A 20,703-nucleotide genomic window follows, 5' to 3' on the forward strand; every position below is an offset into this window, starting at 1 on the left:
CACAACCTTAGCACTTAGCAAACAGTCAAACATTTTTAAGAGTGATCAGAAACACTAAGATATACAGAAAAAAAGTGTCTTTATTAGCATTGTTACAGGCAATGCATACATAAGAACTGATCCTTAAAGTGTACAACCCCCAGCCAAGTTTAAAGCAAGAGAATCAGCAGATTGAGATCTATATTGTACACATGTGCAGTAACAGGATCTCTCTGGACCTTCCAACAGAATAGACTGAAATCACTTTACAAAAAAAGTAAATAAAAATAACACCCATTTTAAAAAAGTACCAGCTCCTAACAAGCTGGTATAGCATCAAAAATATCAAACAAGGGAGTTGTCCAATCATTAAAGAGTTCCTGTAAGGTTGGAGTATTGTGTCGTTCACACCCTGCATGTGCCAGGCATTAAGTTTAAAGCTAAGTAAAAAATACACACCTAAGAGACAAGGTGGAGCATAGATTTTAAGTTTTGATTTTGTCAGTTGTTACTAAACTTTAAATGCATCATCAGTATAATTAACATCATCACTGAATGGCAGCAGTACAAAGAATGAACTTTTTCCCTTTGTTAAGAATTCTGAAATTGAGTCAGTGTGAATTAGCAACATCCCTCTCTGGAATCTTTAGCTGACATGACCTTACGCCAATTCCAAAAAAGCACCCTTAAAAACTTTTTGCTTGTTTCTAAGTGGGTAAATATTTAAACTAGTTAGCAAAATTAAACACCAGAATTTTCAGAAGTTATTTTTGTGCATAGTTAAATGCTGCAAGATGATTTCACATTTAATAAAGCAGACTTTAAAGAAGAAGCAATTTGCAAGAAAAGGTATTCCCTTACAATATCAATCTCAGCTCAGGGGAAATGTGTGGGTTTTTCTTTTTCCCAGCCTCTTGCAATTGCTTTTCATCTACACTGAATTTTAGTGCAAGTCATTAAATTGTTTGATATCCAGCATGGCTCCTCTTTCTACCAATCAAGTAAGCAATCAAGACAATGAGAACAAGACCAGCAAGGGCTGCACCAACTATTATAGGGATCAGCATGTTATTTTCATCCAGTTGACATTCTTCCACTGAAGAGAGAGAAAAAGATCCATGTTAGGCACCCATGCAGCAACAGATGGCTATAGCCAGAACTTCAAGCTTCTGCGCTCAGCACACAGATAAAACTGGCTCAAGTTAACTTCTAGCTTAGCTTGCCAACAACCAAAAGGAAGCCAAGTCAGGATGAGGTCTTTCTAGTACTAGTTTTGTATGTACAATATGAAGATTTATAATAATTGTTGCCTTATCAAGAGCTGTTACTGTTGCACACAGGCTTAGCCATCAGAGATATCCATGCAAGTCCTCCCCTATGTTTTGCTTTAACCACAGTCCCAAAGGACAGTGTTCACTAAAAGAGTTAGGAACTTCCCAGAACTCTGCCCCTTTAGTTAGGGCAGAAAGTTAACACTCTTCCTTAACTCTTCTCTGGACCACAAGGAGCAAGTCCTAGTTATTTCAAAGTTTTTTACATACTTCTTGCACTAGCCTCAACTCAGACATCAGTCCCCATATCATCTACAGCAGAGACTAAGCATAGCACCCACAAGCTGACATTTGACTACAGAATATTATGTTTATATCAAAGTGTACTTCACAAACCTTCAGTTCCCCCTGCAAGATGTAAACCTCTTACCTGCCCCAAATTTGTCTCCATCAATCTTGAAAACCTGAATCTGAACATCAAATACATTGACAAGTGCGTCTTTTGTGACCTGGAGGTTCTCCTCTGCACTGCACTTGTAGGAGTTCCCTACTGTAGCTCTCAGGTCACTCATGCTGTTGTTCGATGCTTCAAACTTTGGAACTGTGCAAGAGAAAGTCTTATTACAAAATCCTGAAGAGCAGGAGCCGTAAGCTCATAGAGCCTAGATTCAATACGTTCATCCCCAACATTTCTAACATGTTATTTAATGTAGGCAACCCTGAATATTTATACAAGTAGTGACTGAAAGTAGACTTCTTAAAACTCCTTACCTTTTGCTTCAGAAGGCAGAGTTGTGCTTACATTCAAACCTTGCAGGAAGAATTTTTCAGTACTTGCATTCTTTAAAAAAAAAAAAAGAAACCAGTAGTTGTCATTTAAGTTACTGATGTACAACATAAGCTGTTAACATTTGGGTTCAATTCTGCATGCATTTTGAGAAAGGTTTTCAAAGGATGGTCCACAATTTGGATTAGCATCCAAAGGAAGAGCTTTAGTTGCACTCTAGGAGAGAACAGCTACAGAAGATATGCACCTTTGAGAAGGCTGCTTTGGGGGAGGTAAGCGGGGACTGTCCCCCCTCAGACTGCTGACTTGACTTCCACACTACAGGCACAGCACCCCCCATGCCTTAACCAGGCTGCTGCAACAGTCTCACCTGTGGTACAGATACAGCTTTAAAGCAGCTCAGTACCCCACAGAGATGTGGGGAGTCATTTAATAACAACAGGTCAAGGTGGTCACATTTGATCAATCTCACAAGTATTAGAAGGAGCACGAAGCTCTGACAAACACAGTGGATTTGGTCCTCAAGGGTCCACAGCTCTAATACAGCACTAGGGCAGGGCTGTGGAAAACAGGATTCCCAACCATCATAGAAGACCATAAAACAAGCACACATGGCCCTTGGGCTAGACACAGAATATTAATGAGGATTTAAATCCAGTTCTGGACTTGTACGATTAGACGAAATACCTACTTGTCACAGGCTGTTCACAGTTTGGGCAAGAAGCTTTAGAGAGTTGGCAATACAACCTTAAAAGAAATCCCCATTCCAGACAAAATACATTTCTGTGTATACATATGTATGTGTGCATATATACGTGTACATATTATTTCCTCATAATGGTTACCAAGTATTAAAACCTCTAAATCCTAGTATTAAAAATAAAGGAATTATTTATTCCCCTCTCTGTAGTTGCATCTTTTTTTCTCTTGTACTTGTCCCAATTAGTCTTCCCCACATGAAAAGTCTTGCAGGCCCTACATGCTGTCTAGAGATTCTTACCAATGCAAAGTGGAAGATAACCCTTGTTTTCTCAAAAGTCAGATTCAAGAAGGCAGACGTATTGTCGCATCTCCCAGAGAAAGTTGTATTATGTGGTATGAAATTCAGCAAGTCCAAACCCATCTGTGAGAGAAGAGGACCAGATATGGCATTTGAAGAGAGTAACACATCACCACACATTCAGTCAACTTCTAGCTTGCCTGTACTCATGCACACAGTGCGTATTTGCCCACACGTTACAGACACCGGGGCAGGTATGTGTGCCAGTTAGAGGCTGGCGTATGCTGCACCCGAGTTACCAGGCTGGCACAGAGTTAACAAAGAGCACGCTCGCATGCTTAAGGAAGCCTTCTGCAGCCCTGACTGGCTGCAGTCAATGACCTGCTGCTTTCTCCACACTAAACATCTTTGGTCCAAGCAGCTTAAGGAAAAACATCAATAAACACCGCTACACAAGGGGCAACAAGCCGTAAAATACCGCTTTGCCATAACAAAGAGGCAATCAAGGGAACCGCCTGTAAGCACGATCATCTTGCAACTCCCTTCAGTTCAAAATGCTTTAGATTTGACTGTGGTACGTGATTTTATACCGTCCTGTATCTGCAGAAGACTGAGTTAAATGCACTTGCCAAACAATCAAATAGAAACCTCTCAGTAGCTCTAAGCTGATCCTCATGTGACTTTGGAAAACCTATTTGCCACCTCCTCACTGGTCACTGCACTACGGATCAGCTGTTCAGCAGAGCTAGAATGCCATGCTATATGCTCAGGGAACTTCACACAATTAAAGGTGGCTAAAACACAGCTGCCATCAGCACCAGCTACTGTACAGCCACACACCAGCTCTCAGTGCTCATGATTTTACTTCTCAGTCATCATCATAAATGCAATAGATTCCTCTGCACCACAGCATTAAGCAGCTAAATCCTACAGATACCACCCTCCTCACACACCAGGTCCTTCCTCACTGAGATCCAACTTAAACTACACAAAAGCCACCATAATTTGTTTGCCAATGCTCATCCTCGTTACCTCAGATTAAGCCACAGGCTAGGAAAAAGCAGCTTGTGATCAAAGGTCCTTGTAACAAAGCTTCACTGAACATAAAGGTTTGCTGACCCTTGGTATCTGTTTCCTATTGAGGGCTTTCAGCCGTCTCTTTGGGATTACTCCTCAAGCTTTGCCTTACCGGTCAGCAGGCAACAGGTTTGTCCATGGGGCCGGCAAGCTTGGCTTCGCATCAACAACAGAGGGAAAGAACCTGTGCCAGGGCTGGATCTTACATAAACCATGTAGCATTCTTGCTGTTAAAATCAGCCATTAAGTAGCTCTTAAGCATTAAAGTCAAACCCAAGCCTCTTTGGTGCTGGCTGGAAATTAAGTCACAAGCCTGTCCAGTTTTACAGCAGTAACAATTTTCCCTTCTAACAGTCATTCACTGTTTTTATTCAGATGCCTCACGCCAAATTCCTGCATTTAACAGTTAAAAAATATTGTTTAGATGGCATCTTTGATATGATAACAGATTCCCCCTACTCATATCTTGATAATTTTTACTGCTTCTGTGGAATAGCCGCATACACTTACTGGATTTGACAGACAAGTTTAGTACTCTCACTGAATGAAAAAATCTTTCATGACCACTTTCAGTAGAAGAGAACTATTGAAATTGTCACTAGTCTAGTCCAAGTTAAGCAATTCAAATAAAGGACAAACATGGACGAACATCACAAAGAACTGGGATTTTTAAAGAAAAAAGTTAGCCTATAATAGTTTACCAAGTCTTCCCCAAAGAAGGAATCTTAAGGCTTTGGAGAAAAAAAAAGTACCTTTCCATCTTTTTTTGGATAGGTGATATTAAGCTGTAACCCCATGTAGGCCAGTACACAGGTTCCATTTGGACCAGTCACATTGTATTTCCCAACTGCAGGATTTGGGGGCGATGCAGTTGGTGCTGGGCTAGTTGTTGGAACCTGGCTAGTAGTCTGTTTAGGAGTTGTAGGCGCTACAGCAGTAGTTGAGACCATATCTTCAGCACATTCAGTCTCTGGAGAGAAAGGAAAACAGTCATTACCAAACAAAATGAAGCTGTGGGATGATCTACCTTTTTAATCCTCAAGGGAAAGGAGGACACAATTTCAAGTAGCTTTTCCTAATAGAAGATAATCAAAGCTCAGAAACGCAATGGTAAAGCACTACCTAAATTCTTGTCACAAAGTCTGAGACACTTTTAAAGCTTGGCATAGGAAAGTGACCCCTCTGCTGTTGTTTACAGAAGTTCACCATGACCACATCTACTTTCACTCATGTCTGTCATTTCACTTTGCCATCAAGTCAGGATAAATAAGATACTGCTACGCTGACAGAGCCAGCATTCCCGCCGAATGTTCACAGCAGGGCTGAGATAAGTACCCCTCAGATGCTCTGGGCACCCGTGGGCTAGAGGCAGAGGAACAGTTCTCCTGCCCACTGGTAAAAGTGGTCTCCCAGGAGATGTGGTCTCCCTCCCCTCTCCTCAGTTACACTACCAGGTTGTGAGGTCCCCATGTTACTCTTTCGGCAATACTCGTTGTAACATTAAAATACTGCTGGACCTCCCAAGTCCTCACAGCAGTGCTGTGGCTCTTCTATCCTTAACAAAGGAATTCCAAACCACTGCTGCTCATGGCAAAATTTCAGCTATGTCATTTCCCATCCATCCTCCCTTTCGTCCTGCATTAGCAGCCACCCACCACTGGTGGTACAAGGGTAAGTGAAGATGTGTAAGACTGCCTTCTCTCTTCACCCAGTTCAGCAGCAACTTCCAAGGCAAAAGAAGAAACAACAGTGACTCTGATTTATTTGCCAGAGTACTCAGAAACACCTGGCAGCAAGATCTGAACTTGATCTGGGAGCCAAGAAGATTCCTGCATTGAACATCCAAGCCAAAACCAAAGGTCACAGCAAAGTCATTACTGTAGTAGAGGCTTCCATGTCCCAAGGCAAGGTCATCTCCACATGTCAGGGATAACAGCTTGCCACTTCATAAGGATGACGGCAACTGCAGCAGCAGTCAATTCTGTCTCAAAGGGACTACTTCTAACATTTAATCCGTATGTATCTTGCAGATACTAAATATCTGAACTTAAACAGCAATTTAATTTTTGATTATGGCTCAGAAAGAGGAACTCTAGTCACACCTTCTGAAGTCAGAGACTCCAACATAGCACGCTCTCCTATTTCTACTCCATTTCTGGAAAGTCAAAGAACAGAGGGAGGTGGATGAATGGAGGAGTGACCCTATCTTTTGTAGGGATACTGATCAGGTCCCAAAATGTAATCATTCCCTAATAAACAAACAAAACAGCAGCTTTACTTGGTACTTCAATGTAGAATTTCCCTCCATCTGCAAGACCTCAACACATAGAGCCTCTTACTCAAGTTGACAGAGATGGAAACAACCAAATCACTTTAAATGAAAGTTTGTTCTAGGTGGTGTCTTGATACAGTATTTTTACTGAACTTATTTACAGCAGAGCTCCTAGTAACTCTTCAAGACAGATTTGAAGAGGAGACAAATTCTTATGTCTTTTTCTGACAGTTACAGGAAAGCAGCTGACAACACTACCAACAGATAGAACAAAACCCTCCTTTTCTTCAGAGCTGCAGATAATCACTACTGTAACCTCAGTCACTATCCTCTAGGTACACTGACAGAAGTTACCATTGCTAGTGATGCACTGAATACTGACTTCAGCTAGCCTTGTCCAGATCACCAGCAGAAATATCCTCTAATGAAAAAGTTGCAGGGAGAAAAAGTTAAGGGAGAATTCCAGATCTAAAGTTTATCAATAACTAGCTGCCAAAAGGACAGGAGAAGTCTCAAGTCTACAAGAATGGAAAAGAGGAACTGATCTGGAAAGAACAATGTGATTTCAGGGACAAGAAGACTTAAAAAAAGGATAAAGTGAGAATTTTTTAACCATCTGAATAAAAAAAAAACCAAGAAAGAGCTCATTGTGCCATAGGAATGGAAAAAAAATAAAATCTGAGTGCAGACCTGAGAGAGTAATAAAAACTTAGGGATGATGGTAATTTAAAGAAAAAACTGTGCATGGCAGTATGGATAACAGGAATGTGGAAACAAAAAACCCACAAAACAAAAAGCTTAAACTCAGACCAGTGTTTATCCCACGATCATAGGAAATATTTTTTTTTCTGAGGCTCAGTAGTTTCATCAAGACAGTGGTACCATGGAGAAAAGCAACTCTGGGGAAGTGATCATGGTAAATTAAAGCATTTATATTAGTCCAGAAAATAAAGCAAATACTGACAAACTTGTGTTGCATAAGAAACACCCTCCAGAAATAATGCAATATTGAATTGTTTTAACCAAAGGACTATGTAAGAAGAAAAAAATAAGTGGTCTTAAAAGGAAAAGTATTACACAGTAGGGAGATTTTATTGAAGTTTTGTATAAGTTAAAAACCAGCTTTTCCCAATATTATGGCTTATGTTCAAGCCTGCTGATATGCATGATAAGTGATCGGTTATCTGATGTAACTGGATTGAGGTATCATATTAAAAAAATGAGATAGTTCTAAAGACTGGAGTAATAGAAATAAGATACTTTTAATTACAAATGTAGGTCCACATCTTTGCTGCAAACTAGTTCATTGAATGGAAAAGACTGATCAAGAGAATGATACGCACTGAAATCTGAGCCAGTCGTGCCAGGCAGCCATAAAAGTAGTCAATGTCAGTATTACCATGCATCAGACAAGGTATTTTTCAGAGATACAGGACAAGGTAGAGATACTCCTGTAGAAGGCACTTGTTCAGTGTATCCATCCCATGCCAGCACTGACTACCCTAGTTTTTAAGAGTTGTTTCAATTTAACAGGTGCATAAATAGGATTAACAGCATAAGAAAAGTTCTACATTTCCCAGAAGATGAAGACTTCTTACTTGCCCCAAAAGGCAAAGACTTATCACTCCTTAAGATAGCATGGGTGATAAGTTTACACGGCTCTGTGTTTGAAGAGTGTTGCCACAAAAGCAAAGGACACAAACACACCTTAAAGCAGTTTGTCAGCGGTAAAATTCCAAAACTCATTATAGCAGTAAAATTCCAAAATGCTTTTCAATACAAGCCATCAGGACAAAAAGATGCTCTGTAACTGAGCCTGACAGAGAAAGAACATCACTGTTACAGCTTACATAAAGCCTCCTGTAGGAAGATGTACGTATCTGCTCCCTACAGATCAGTTCTCTATTGTCTGCCACTATATCACTAATTTTCCCCAGAGCACACAGTAACTAGTTCAAATTACTTTGGTAAAGGCATAATACTTGACAGTCATCAGATACTTCTTAAACTAGGATTTTGGCCATGTGCCCAGTTGACCTACCACAGCAGATGTTTACACCCACAAATACTCATGAACAGAAGGAGTGTTCCCCAATACCTGTACAAAACCCATGCGAACACTGCGCTGTCTTCTAGTCGTGGATGCTGACACCCCTACAGAGAAAACCTGAAGCAGGTCCGTTCATTTCAAAAGATGCTGCTATTAGAGCTGCAGATCCAGTTTGTACCTGCCTAAATATGATTAGTCAGGACTTAAAAAGAAATGATCTATTATTGGAAATACTAGCTCACCAAGTACATTTTCTGTTACAAGATACCTACTGTTCATACTGAAAGTGCCGTTTGTGAGATAGGCTTCCAAAGTAACGTTGCTAAAAGTAATGTTCACATTCTTCATGTTGACATGCTTGGAGCTGATGCATCTGTATTTTGTGCCCACATATGCCTGAATAATAGTTTTATGTGATACTCTCTTCACTTCTCCTGCAAAAAGATTGCATTGCATTAGTATGAAACAGTATTTACAGAAACAAATCAGTATTACATCTCTAAAGGTTAACACAATGAGAACAGGAAGTTTTCACCTTACCTGCAGTTGAATTATGGAATAAAGTTGCATCTGACAAATTGTAGTGGAAAACTAGCTCTTCGACTTGGTACTTGTCTGCAAGTTCTGAGAAATTCAGGCTTAATGAATGTCCTGCTCCAAAACCCAATACCAGAATGGGATGAGATGTGTTACCGCTACCACATGAGCTCTGTGGCTCTACTGTAGCATTTTGTGGAAGAAAAAAGTGTGCAAACTGTGGGGTAGGAAACAAAACACATGTAAATGGGATGATGTAACAGCTTTTCCTTACTGCTTTCTAATATCCTATGAAACTGTTGTAAAGCATACAGCTGACATTCATACATGCTGTAAGATCTCTACTTATATACCTGTATATAGCAAGTAGCATGTTACTGGCACTCAGATTTCTAAGAATATTGCTCTCTGAAACTTGAGGATAAAACGGTACATACTCACAGCATCTCTTAGACTTTTTCCCCCTAAACTAGCACCATGAATTTGCAGGTACTTTTGTACTACGTGACTCAAATCTGGCAAACTCTGGACATATGAAAACTGAGAGAATTTAAGATTTGCTTCTTGTAGCACAATTGCGCAAGAACTAAAGCAAATGGTACAGCCTACATAGCTTGGCTATAATACTTTGAGTTTATTACATATTGAGAAGTAATGTGGTACCTGAAGACCAATACAATGTTTACTGGAAAGTTTTGAGCTTGCTGCTTACAAGAAGAAACAGGCAAAAGCATGTTATGAAAGCATTCACCTCTGAATGCAAACTCATACACCAGTATCAGCAGGATCTCAGACCTCATTTTTTTAATCTCGCATTACACTGATGGCTAGAAAAAATAATCTTCAATAAGAGTGCCTCAAAACATGCAACTGCAATGAGATTATTTATAATCCACAATTCCTGTTCAGTAGTGAAGATAGCCAAAAAAGTAAACTGAAAAGCAGAGTATTTATAAATAAAAATTTTTAGCTTTCCATTAACAGGCTTTTGCTGTTAATACAGAACAACCTGTAAGCACTGCACTAGACTGTAGACATGCTGAAATCTACAGATTTGCTAAATGAGAAGATCACAGATTTCAGGGAAGTTTAAAAGCTAGGCTTAGTTCAGATCTAATCCATCTAAGTATAACCACGTTCACCAAAAGATGCTTAGTAGCATTTTTGCCTTCACAGTTCCAGTGAAAGCCATTCTAGCTACCAATATGACTGGTGTGGAACTTCAGCCACAACAGCAATTTCACACATGTATTTGTTTGTGATGGTTTCAGGCAGCCTTAACCCTGTTGTTTAATTAGAAGATGCATCAGTAATACAGAAAAGTTGATGCAACGTGACAGAGGGGGGAAGTCTTTGCTGAAGCAGTTTTTCCATAAATATTTGTTCAAAGTTTAAATACTGTGCACATGCAAAAATACCACACATTTTATAAATACAAGTTAGAGACTAGCAGTGAGATAGTGCCCTTACCTCTTTTTGCCCCCTGCTTTTGTATTCCACTGAGAAGTCTACAGTCAAATCAGCAATTATGCAGACCTTACCACTTGAATCTTTCACCTCAAATGAAGAGGAAGCCTGTAAAAAGCCTGTTAAGAATGACAAGTGGTTAACTTGGTGTAACATAAATTTTTATTTTTGATCCCAAAGAGACAAATATGTACAACTGTACATTTTGGGAGTACATCCTAAACAGCAGTTGAGTTTGGAAACCTGGGCATGAACAGTCTCTACACTAGCTTCAACATCACACAGAGGACAAACTGAACACCCCATTTATACAAGACAAAGCCACCCAAACCGAAACTGTTGACATGTTGGGTCCTCAGAGGGTAAGAAAAACTTGCAACAAACACCAGTTATCCTGTTCAAGGCAGCTACCCAGTGTTCACCCTACACAGCAACTATTTAGCAACCTTCAGCCTGAACTGACTTCGCATATTTGATCCTCCATGCCTACAGCGCTCAGCCTTCCCCCCGCACACCACGCAGCCTTCATTCCCGCTGTACCAGGACACTCAGCTGTACATGCACTGAATGCAGCATTTAGAAAGCTTGGACTGACTGCAGATGTTTTAGAGGGACTGCCAAAAATAGCATGATGGAGCATGCCACCCTTGCCAGGAGAACTTTTTACTGTCATCACACTCTCTGCACTTGAGAGGAGGATCAGGGCCAAGACCTTGACACAGACTGAGGTTATCTTTTCCTGACTGATTTAAGCTAACCTCAGACCCAGCTCCTGACAAAAGCTCGGCTTTTCCCCCCACTCGCTCCCCTCCAGCCCCAGCGCTCAGAGCACTAGTACAACCAACCACACTATTACTGACTTAACAGGGTAAGAACATGTGGCAAGAGGAGCACAGGATCATCCTTCCCGACAGCAGCATGGACTTAGACCAGCATCCACTGCCAATGCAGCTTCATCTAGGGGATGTGTTGTGGCAGGCTGGATACAGCCAGAAAGCTGGTTATCTCATACTTCATTTGCAGTAAGGGGAACTGGACAGCGCTCCTGTATCTGAAATAATACCAAGGTGATCCAAGTCCTTTATCGTAGAGCATTTGATTTTTCTGATTCTCAATTTGTCACATCTGAAACAAACCTCACGGCAAAAACCCTGCACCATTTTCATGGTAGCATTTTATCAGCTTGCATTTGCAGCAACTTCAGTCTTGCAGAAAACCTGATAAAAAAAAGCAGCTGTGAGACATAAACCACTATCTCAAGCAATTAAGCTTTAAAGAGTCAAACATGCTAATCCATTCAACTGCTGATACAGCAAAAAGATCCAGCTGAAGGGTTATCCATTAGCTAGCTTCCCTCCCCAAAAAGTTTTCAAGAAATACCAATTTTAAAACTTTTCACTACAAAACTATGGTATGTACAAATGTATTAAGACAATTATTAAGGAGAACTGGACTTTTGTCAACTGGACTTTGGTAGAAGGCCCTTCAGTTGTAGGAACACATTAGAAACAATTTCTCTGGCACTCAGCCTTTTCCCTTGTTGCCTTCCCCTTAGCAACAATATATCTTCCCCCAGCACCAAAGGGGGCCAAAACTTAAACTGGAATTCATACATTTTACCCAGCTGTTTAAAGAGACTAGACTTGAAACCAGAGACAGACAGAAGAAAGAAATTGCTTAAGAATGGATAGTGTAGAAAACTGGTACTTCAAAGCAAAACTGTCCTACCTTTGCCTTTATGTCCAGCTCAGTGCTCATTAAGCAACATATATTCACAAAGAAAATGTTATTTATTGCACTTCAGAGCAGTACTAGAAACAGTCAATGCTCCTCCACACGGAAGTTTCAATTTGCAAAGTTTCCTTCAATTTAAAATTACATCTGGAACTTGTTTACATTTTACCCAAGCACTTATTTTCTCAAGAGCAAGCTGCTTACACTTTCCTGAAGATTTTTAGCACAGCATAGAGGCAGGGAAGAGTCCATGGCTCCTTGAACTAACACAACCAATGGAAAATGTGCTATAAGGAAAATCTTCACCATCCATGCTGACGCCCTTGTTTGATAGCTATTAAAAATGTTGGCAATTTTAGAGCTAAAAATAAACAAATAATAGGCAGTAAAAGAATGAAAGAAGAAAAAAAAAATCAGTTTCAAGAAGAAATGCAGGGGAAAGAAAAGACTGAAAAGCAAATAAGAAAAATTTTGCTGACCTAAAGGAAAATGTGACAGACCTGCCTGTTACAGATGATTCAGAGAACAACAAAAGAAAACACAGAGGTACCAGAAAGCACCAAATGAAAGACAGATTCTGGGAATGAAGAGGTGACAAATCACCCTCAGCAAGTTTAATTAATAGAGAATAAAGGGGTATGAACAAGCAGTAAAAAATACCACCTGCATAAGTACTAGATTTTTGTGAGGTTAAATTCACACCATGATATGAAACCTGATTTTGTTACCGTGGAACAAACATTATGAAACCCCATTCCTTAAGAAATGTTCAGCAGTTGCTGGATTTGCAGTATTGGAGATGAGACAGACACATCCAGCACGAGACACTGAGCTGTCCTCGAAGCAGCAAGAAAGCTGTTTCACCACGACTAAGCCAGTGTGTACAAGGATGGCGATCAGAGCAAACACTGTGCTGCAGCATCATCTTCTCCCATGGTTTGGAGGAATGCAGATGAAACATTAAGGGACATAGGGGCAAAGAAAATTTAGCAAAAAAACACTGAAAACCAAATCAAGACACTGAAGGAAAAAAGGTCCTTCCTACTCTTCACTCCAGCCAGTTTAAGGCAGAGGAAGAGCTCGCTGGGTTTCGCAGGAAAGCAGCTGTTGAGTTTGTGAAGACAGTTTCAGTGTCGACTAGAGATTAATGCATGAATCATCACCAGCCCACAAATAGTAAGAGCCTACAGTCAAAATGTCATGAATACAGAAAAGCAAACTGATGTTGAATCAATCTGTCCTGGGAATATTTCTAATTAAGTTACATAAAGTATTGCTCAATTTTTGTCATGGCGTATCTACAAGTTGAGAATATTGCTTGTACTTCTCATAACAATATTGTTCTTTGCTATTTAACAAAACCTGATACAACCTCCAGTTTCGTAACTTCAGACTTGAAATGCTCTTAATAAACTGCAGTGCCCTATTTGACAACTACCTGCACTAGAGCAAGTGCAGTACTACAGATTTACTCCACTGAAGAGCTCCTAGACTTTTCAATAACAAAAAGTAAGTTTTGTGAAGTTCATTATTCACTTGGCTGGAAATATTATGCTACAGATATCTAGTAGAGGAATCATCAAAAATGTACTCATATCAAAGAAATTTCACTTGGTTCAGATGCTTCCTTTGTACTCCAATAGGTTCCGAAAAAGGGCTGCTTACGTATTTATTCTAGCTGCATGTTTTCAATTGAAAATCATAAGAAAAATCTCTCGCCTTATGCCTCATTTCTGAAATTATAGTTTCATGCAAGAAAAGATGGAAGTTAAAACAGCTAGATATGTCACCGGAATTAAATCCAGCACCCTGCCTTACCTAATGTACCTACATCAAAAAAACCCAAGCAGATCATATTAACACTGAAATACAATAAACAAGTCAATCAAAACGAAAAATTGTTATATAACCAAGCAAGTCATCTTAAAGAAATCTACCTCAACAAGTTAAGTTTATTTTAAACTGAAAACTACTAAGCTAATAAAACCATCTAGCACATTTGAACAATCTAAATCTGAGTCCTTTTGAATTTGGCTCTTAGAACGGCTTTGACCACACAAAGATGCTTCTGGGTTTCAACCTTTTTATAACTGAAATCCTGTTAGCCAAGCACAGCTACCCTTGGGTTACTCTGCCACATAATGGAAACCTACTAAGGGAGAAAGATGAATGGTTGTTGTGCTCTAAAAAAGCAAGCATATATTAATGGCAATTGTTTACACTGCTTGCAAAGAGGACTTCAGTTACTGTAGTTAATGATTTACTTTGTCTCCAGTCTTTATTAGAAACATGGAACACTGACAATAAGGATTTCAAACACAAAAGCTACTTTTATATAATCTGGGTTTCGTTACTATAGACATGTTTCCTGCATAAGTAAAAACCTCTTCAGTATTTTTCTTCCTCCTTCTTGAAGGAAAGGACAGCAAACCGTCCAAATCCACCTGGGCACATATTCCACATCAGTAGTTTAAGTGGATGGGACTGTTGGCAATTACACTGAGTGACTATGGCATGAGGGAGGAAAACCATGGCTGCAGCATAGCCCAGCTAACTGCTCCCCACAAGTGCTGCGACAGTGGTTCAGAGTATCACACCCACAGCCTGGTCACACACATCAAAGACTCTCCTCGGCTACAGCCTACCCTGTAATTGCTGTGCAGCAGTACTCGTAAGGTAAGGGGTGCTTGCTGACTGACGCCAGCACTACACAATCATTCTGTACCCACGCTACAGCACTGCTGTGCTGCCCTGCACCTTTGCCCAGATGTTCTTAGGGTACATGGCAGCGAACGCTGCTATCTATGGGGCATTAATCCAAGGAGATAAGAAGTGCTGATTCTCATCTAAAGAAGGTTTATTTTCTATTGTACGTGTGAGCAGAAGTGCCCAGTAATTTACTCATTCTGATGGTTTGGAAGGATCCTGTCAGCTCACTGTCATTTTGTGAACAAAGTAGTGACCTTCATCACCACTTTAGATTCCTAAATCTATGCCAGAGAAGAAAATAGAAAAATCCCTGAGGAGTTATGCTCCCCTCTAATCACTTGTCTTCCAATGTAAGCACCACTTCCCAGAGGGACACCTGGTATAAGTCCTTTCTCAGCAGACCAAGTCAAGATCACTTGCTTAGGATCCATGATCTATACTACCTTAGGATAGTACAGAAAAAGCAAGAACTTAAAAAATAAAATATTATTTGAAAGATCACACTATTTACTAACCCTAACATTTCTGGGGAACAACTGAAAGCAGGAAAATCCCTTGGCAGACTTGATGTACAAACCACTTTGCATGAGACAAGATGGTTCTCATAACATTATGAGTTATACTTAACTGTCACCAACAGACTCAGAAGACTGAACACTGGCTACCTGGAAAGCATTGTAGGGAAAGACAAGGCTGGACTCACTTCAGCTGCTGTTGGACACACTTGAACACAAACACAGTGGTGGAAAGGGGGAACAGCTTTATTCAAGGATGGATGAGAGTACTTTAGGGGAAAAGAGAATCAGCTGCACTTGTGCAGATACAGCACCTGGTTATATCAAGTGCCTGATCCAGCCCTACAAGATGCACTTGCCAACTAACAGAAACAAATTTACAGTCTCAGGTTATGTTTTTGACATTGTTGATTTTTGTTAAGGCAGTAAACATTTTGTTTCTCAATTCAAGTTTGCAGATGAATAACCTCTGTCTTTATAAGCAAATTTATAAAAGTAAAAAAGCATTGTAAAGGAAAAGCTATTTAGCAGCCATGCACTTGCCACTTGGCCAGCAAATTGCACAACCACATCAAGTTCAGTCACATGAAGCTTCTTTATAGTTTCCTATCTAGAGGAAGTAAGTCTTGGGATAGCTCTACAGCAGCTGATTACGTGAGTCCACTGGGAGGTCTGAACTTGGGTGGCTAGATCCTTTCCAGCATTCACACAAGTCCATTTTGTACTTGCTCTGGTTCGAGCTGCTCTATCACACATCCTTCAAGGTAGCTGGCAGCCCCAAACAAGCTGGCAGCCCCTTTTGGAGGAAGGAGCAAGTGTGTTGACAATTTAAAGATAAAGCCTCCTCAGAGGAGAGCATATTGGAAAAAAGATAATAAACCAACTGCCTGAGTAAAACCACTCTCCCAGTCCTATTGAAAAGAGAGTAGGCCTCACCCCCATCAAGGAAAGTAAAGACAAACTGGTGTTCCCATATTACACAGACTGAATTCTACCTTGTTAAGAAATCAGAAGCCATTGAAGTTTAATAAAACTAAATGCATAAAGTGTGGACTACTGTGCTCAAGCCTGAGCGCTGGAGAGGGAACAGCTAGACAAGGGCCCACTGTGCAGAGCTGAACTGCAATTGAAACTCTGCACTCTACTACCAAGGTGCTACTAACACTCTCACACTTTGAATTACAGTAGAAAAAGTAGTACTGGCAATCAGTGGTGCTGTCAAGTGGCAGAAGGTTAAGAGACTGTTACCCTCAGATTGAAAGGGACACCAGTCCATCTTGAGTCAGATGCATAAAAAACATGGAAGCCTGATTTACCAAAGCATAAGGTACATTTTAAAATATGTAATTTAGAATTAAGATAATGCAATGAGGTGTTCAAATAGCTGTGTTAACTACTGCCACTCACACACCCAAAAGGGTCTCCTGCCAAGCTTAAGAGAATAAATACCAGGAAATCCATTATGGCACCAAGCTTTCTCAAACAATTTCCAAATAATCATGCCTGACTTGAGAGAAAAGACAAACTGTTGCAGTCAAGCTGCAACAAGCAAAGGCAAGGCGTGTCTTCTTAGTGCTAGAAATAAGTTATCTTTAAGACATAGAAAGGCTTAACAGAGATAACAGTAGTTAACTTCTCAATAAAATATCCATCTTTTCTTTGAGTAGGGTTGCTCTGTACCTAGAGGCAATTCTTCAGTTTATTGTCTGCTACTGACTGGAAAACATCCTATTCACTAGAGAACAATCCAGAAACAGGTTACACCAAAAATGAAACTTCCCAGTTAGCCTGAACAGGAACCTAGGGAGCATATCTCAAAAGTATCATGTCAGGGAGCCTGAGGAATTCTTACTCAGCAAGTAAGAAGTTACTTCAAAAGTCAGAAAAGCTGCCGAAGTCAAAGCTGAGTAACCTATCACCTAGTGACAGGCTTGGCATTAGCACACAAATTCAGATCTTTAGAGTCCGTGTCAACACACTTAAAAGAAGCAATCGAGCAAACACTGTGTTAAGGGCAGCATTTGGTAAAACAACGTTTCAAAAGTCACACAACATAAAAGCAGTTCTATTTTGTGAAAACTAATTTGTACTCTGTCTCAGTTCCACACAGCTAGCAATGCCAAAACTGAAGAAAACAATACAACAAATTAGCCATTGGCTGGAATTTATTATCCAAGTTTCTCTCAGCTATCCCTACATTGGTAGCAAGGTTTGAAATTCCCCTTTAAACTAGAGTTGTGCAATAGAAACACATGAATTATGCGTCAATAGCCCTGAAACAGCATCACACTACCTTGTCAAACTCATTTTTCCTTCCCCTATACTGAATCCATGTCTGACTCTAAACTGAGATTTTTAGAAATGTTTTCTCTGATGTGTTTGTGTTTCAGTAAGGAAAAAAACTACAGGTGCTCTAAGACTCAAAGAGCATAAGCAGCTCTGTTGGGCTTGGCACACAACCCAACTGATCCACTGTGCTCAAAACTAGACAAGCATAATCCTCCTCTATACTTCAAAAAGCAGCATCTAAGTTTGAGGGGAGGTACTTCACCTCCTGTACCTCCCCATTCCCTGTATTTATAACTGTACTACCTAAATCCTTTTTTTTATTCCATATACATGTTTGATACTCATGAGGAAATTCATCACGAAATACTTAATGCTGACATGAAATATTTAGCTTAGTGCTTACTTTTTCAGTTCTCCATTCACACTGAAGAGCAAGTGAGGTGTGGTGAGGTACTCTGGAGGAAAAAAAAAAATCTTCTATTGTCCCAAAGTCAAGGCATTGCCAAACAAGCTTCCACATCTGACCCACCCATGCTAATCCTTCAGCCTCCTGTGATCACTACCTTATCCTCATCAGTTCACTCAGATGACTAAAAGGCTGTAAACGAGCATCTAAAGAATTCAGCTCCTATCTTCTCATTATCTCATATTCTTCTCCCTTCACTACCCCCAAGCCCCATACTCTGGCAGGAGAGGGTGGCTATCTGTACTCCAAGAAGGGGTCTCTATTTACACCACAAAGTCTTCCCCTGAGATTGTAGGATGAAGTTATGTAGAAACACCCAGCTACTAGTCACAGGTACAAAGCCCTGATTGTCACTAGTTACGCTAGTAAAATAAACTTGCCTCAGCTGCAGGAATCTAACACATTTTACATGCCAGAAAGTGACAAAGCTAATGCACTGAATTATGTTTGTAACTGCTAATTAAGCAGGGGAAGACTACTACAGTCCCAGAAAACAGTACACGTGGTACCACTTAAAAACTACACAGACTGATCAGAAGGCAAACAACAGCAATTCTTTATTTAAGGCATAACTATATTAAACAGCTATACAAGAATTCCCACTATAACACCAGTTCAATGCTACTGAAGTTGCCAGTCCTAAAAAGCAAGTCTAATAGCACTGTAAGTCACAGTGCTTGTAAAGCTGGATACAACTGCTCAGTGCCCCTTGTGAGTGACATCTTTCAGGCTCAGTGAAACTGAACTACTGTCAACAATGATAATGGTATTTACTACCAAAGAAAAGTTAAAAGAGTTTCAAAGGGTGTCATAATCTCCAAAATTATGGCAGATAACCGTTCTCAACTGCTGCTTTACTGAGGAAATATTTGTGCTAGCTGCTGAAGCAGTTTCCTTTGCTGCCAAAGCCACATTTCAGAAACTTGATATTGTGTCGCGTGATGTGGCTTTCAAGGCAAGAAAGCTAAAGCAAGGTAGTCATCAGTGAACAAGCAAGAAACACTTCCTCATAAAACAGTCTTACTGCACTAACAAACCTCATCAAGGCACCAAAATCTATTCCAGCAACATTTCAGATTTCACTCAAGATACAGCAGGGTGAAAGCCAGTAGTGAAGGGAGCATTACACGCGCTATAGGAAAGAGCTACTTATAGAATCATAAATTGATTTGGGCTGGAAGGGACCTTAAGAATCATCTAGTTCTGACCCCCAGCCTCCTACTTCCTAGCAATGACATCAGTAGTTCCTGCGCTTCCATGCCTCGTGAGAGGTAAAGGCATATTTCCCGGTTCTCCCCGGAGCGCTGTCCCTCCATCCCGAGCAGATGCTCAGAGGAGCGTTCCCGGCCGCCGCACGGTTCTCCCCGCCAAGCACAGCCGCTGCCGCTTTCCCTCCGTCCTTCCCCTCGTACCCCCGGCAGCTGTCGGGGGTCCCCGGCCGCCGCAAGGGCCCGGTGCAGGGAGGGAAAGGGATGACCTCCCCAAAGGACCCGCCGCAGTGCAGCGGCCGGGGACCCCTGCGGGCGGACCCGTCCCGTCCCACCACCGGCCGGGCGGCGGCCCAGCCCCAGGCCAGGCACCAACTGGGTGCCGCGCCGCCGCCCCCGGCAGGCCCAGGACCCCCCGGGTCAGAGTCACCGCCCCGGAATAGCAACAGCGGGCAGGAGCCCGCGGGCGGGTTTCCAGTTACAGCTGGCGCGCAGGTGCCGCGTCCAGCGCCGGCGGCCCCGGGGCCGCCCCAGGCCGCGGCGACCCCTCCCCGCCGCCGGGCACCACAGGCCGCGGCCGCCCCGCCCCCCTCCTTACCGAGCAGGGCGGCCGCCGCGAGCAGCCGCCGCGCGCCCTGGGCGCGAGCCATGGCGGGGGACAGGGCGAGGCGGCACTGGCAGGAGCGCGGAGAAGGGGCGAGGGCGGTGGCGGGGGGCGGCGGCGGCGGCGGCGGCGCACCGCGCTCGGGAGAGTGGCGACGGCCCCGGCCGGTCATATGACTTATGACGTCACCGGCCCCGCCCGGGCACCGTCACGTGACCCACACGCTCGGCGCAGCCGGCGCCCCCGGCGAGGGAGGGGGAAGGATCTCGCGAGAGGAGGGGGCGGGGCTCCCCCGCGCTCCACCGGTGGCCCCTGAGGCGGGCGGGGCGGCCTGGGGGTGCGGATGATCAGGGGCTGGAGCAGGTCACCTATGGGGCAGGCTGGGAGCGGCAGGGTTGTTCAGCCTGGGGAAGAGAAGGCTCCAAGGAGACCTTCTAGTGGCCTTCCAGTGCTTAAAGGGGGCCTACAGGAAAGATGGGGAGGGACTCTTTATCAGGGAGTGTAGTGATAGGATGAGGAGTAACGGTTTTAAACTGAAAGAGGGTAGATTTAGATTAGATAGAAGGCAGAAATTCTTTACTGTGAGGGTGGTGAGACACTGGCACATGTTGCCCAGAGAAGTTGTGGCTGCCCCCTCCCTGGCAGTGTTCAAGGCCAGGTTGGACGGGGCTTTGAGCAACCTGGTCTAGTGGAAGGTGTCCCTGCCCATGGCAGGGGGGTTGGAACTACATGGTCTTT

General features: G+C 42.1%; 1 protein-coding gene across 2 annotated transcripts; it reads right to left on the reverse strand.

Moving 5' to 3' along the window:
- Positions 1 to 62: 62 nt before the first annotated feature.
- LAMP1 (lysosomal associated membrane protein 1) lies at positions 63 to 20,124 on the reverse strand. 2 transcript variants are annotated; one of them, XM_074859209.1, is made up of 9 exons: positions 19,960 to 20,124; positions 10,444 to 10,559; positions 8,977 to 9,190; positions 8,709 to 8,870; positions 4,867 to 5,084; positions 3,038 to 3,160; positions 2,022 to 2,091; positions 1,681 to 1,851; positions 63 to 1,075 (listed from the first exon to the last, which is right to left on the reverse strand). In XM_074859209.1, the coding sequence occupies exons 1-9, from the start codon at positions 20,009 to 20,011 to the stop codon at positions 936 to 938; spliced, it is 1,266 nt and encodes a 421-aa protein (XP_074715310.1). In that variant the 5' UTR covers positions 20,012 to 20,124; the 3' UTR covers positions 63 to 935. The 2 variants fall into 2 exon arrangements, with proteins under 2 accessions (XP_074715310.1, XP_074715311.1); XM_074859210.1 differs by lacking the exon at positions 19,960 to 20,124 and adding an exon at positions 10,904 to 10,925.
- Between the last annotated feature and the right edge of the window lie 579 nt (positions 20,125 to 20,703).

Source organism: Strix uralensis, chromosome 2 (assembly GCF_047716275.1).
Source record: "Strix uralensis isolate ZFMK-TIS-50842 chromosome 2, bStrUra1, whole genome shotgun sequence".
In the NCBI taxonomy this organism is placed as follows: Eukaryota; Metazoa; Chordata; class Aves; order Strigiformes; family Strigidae; genus Strix; species Strix uralensis.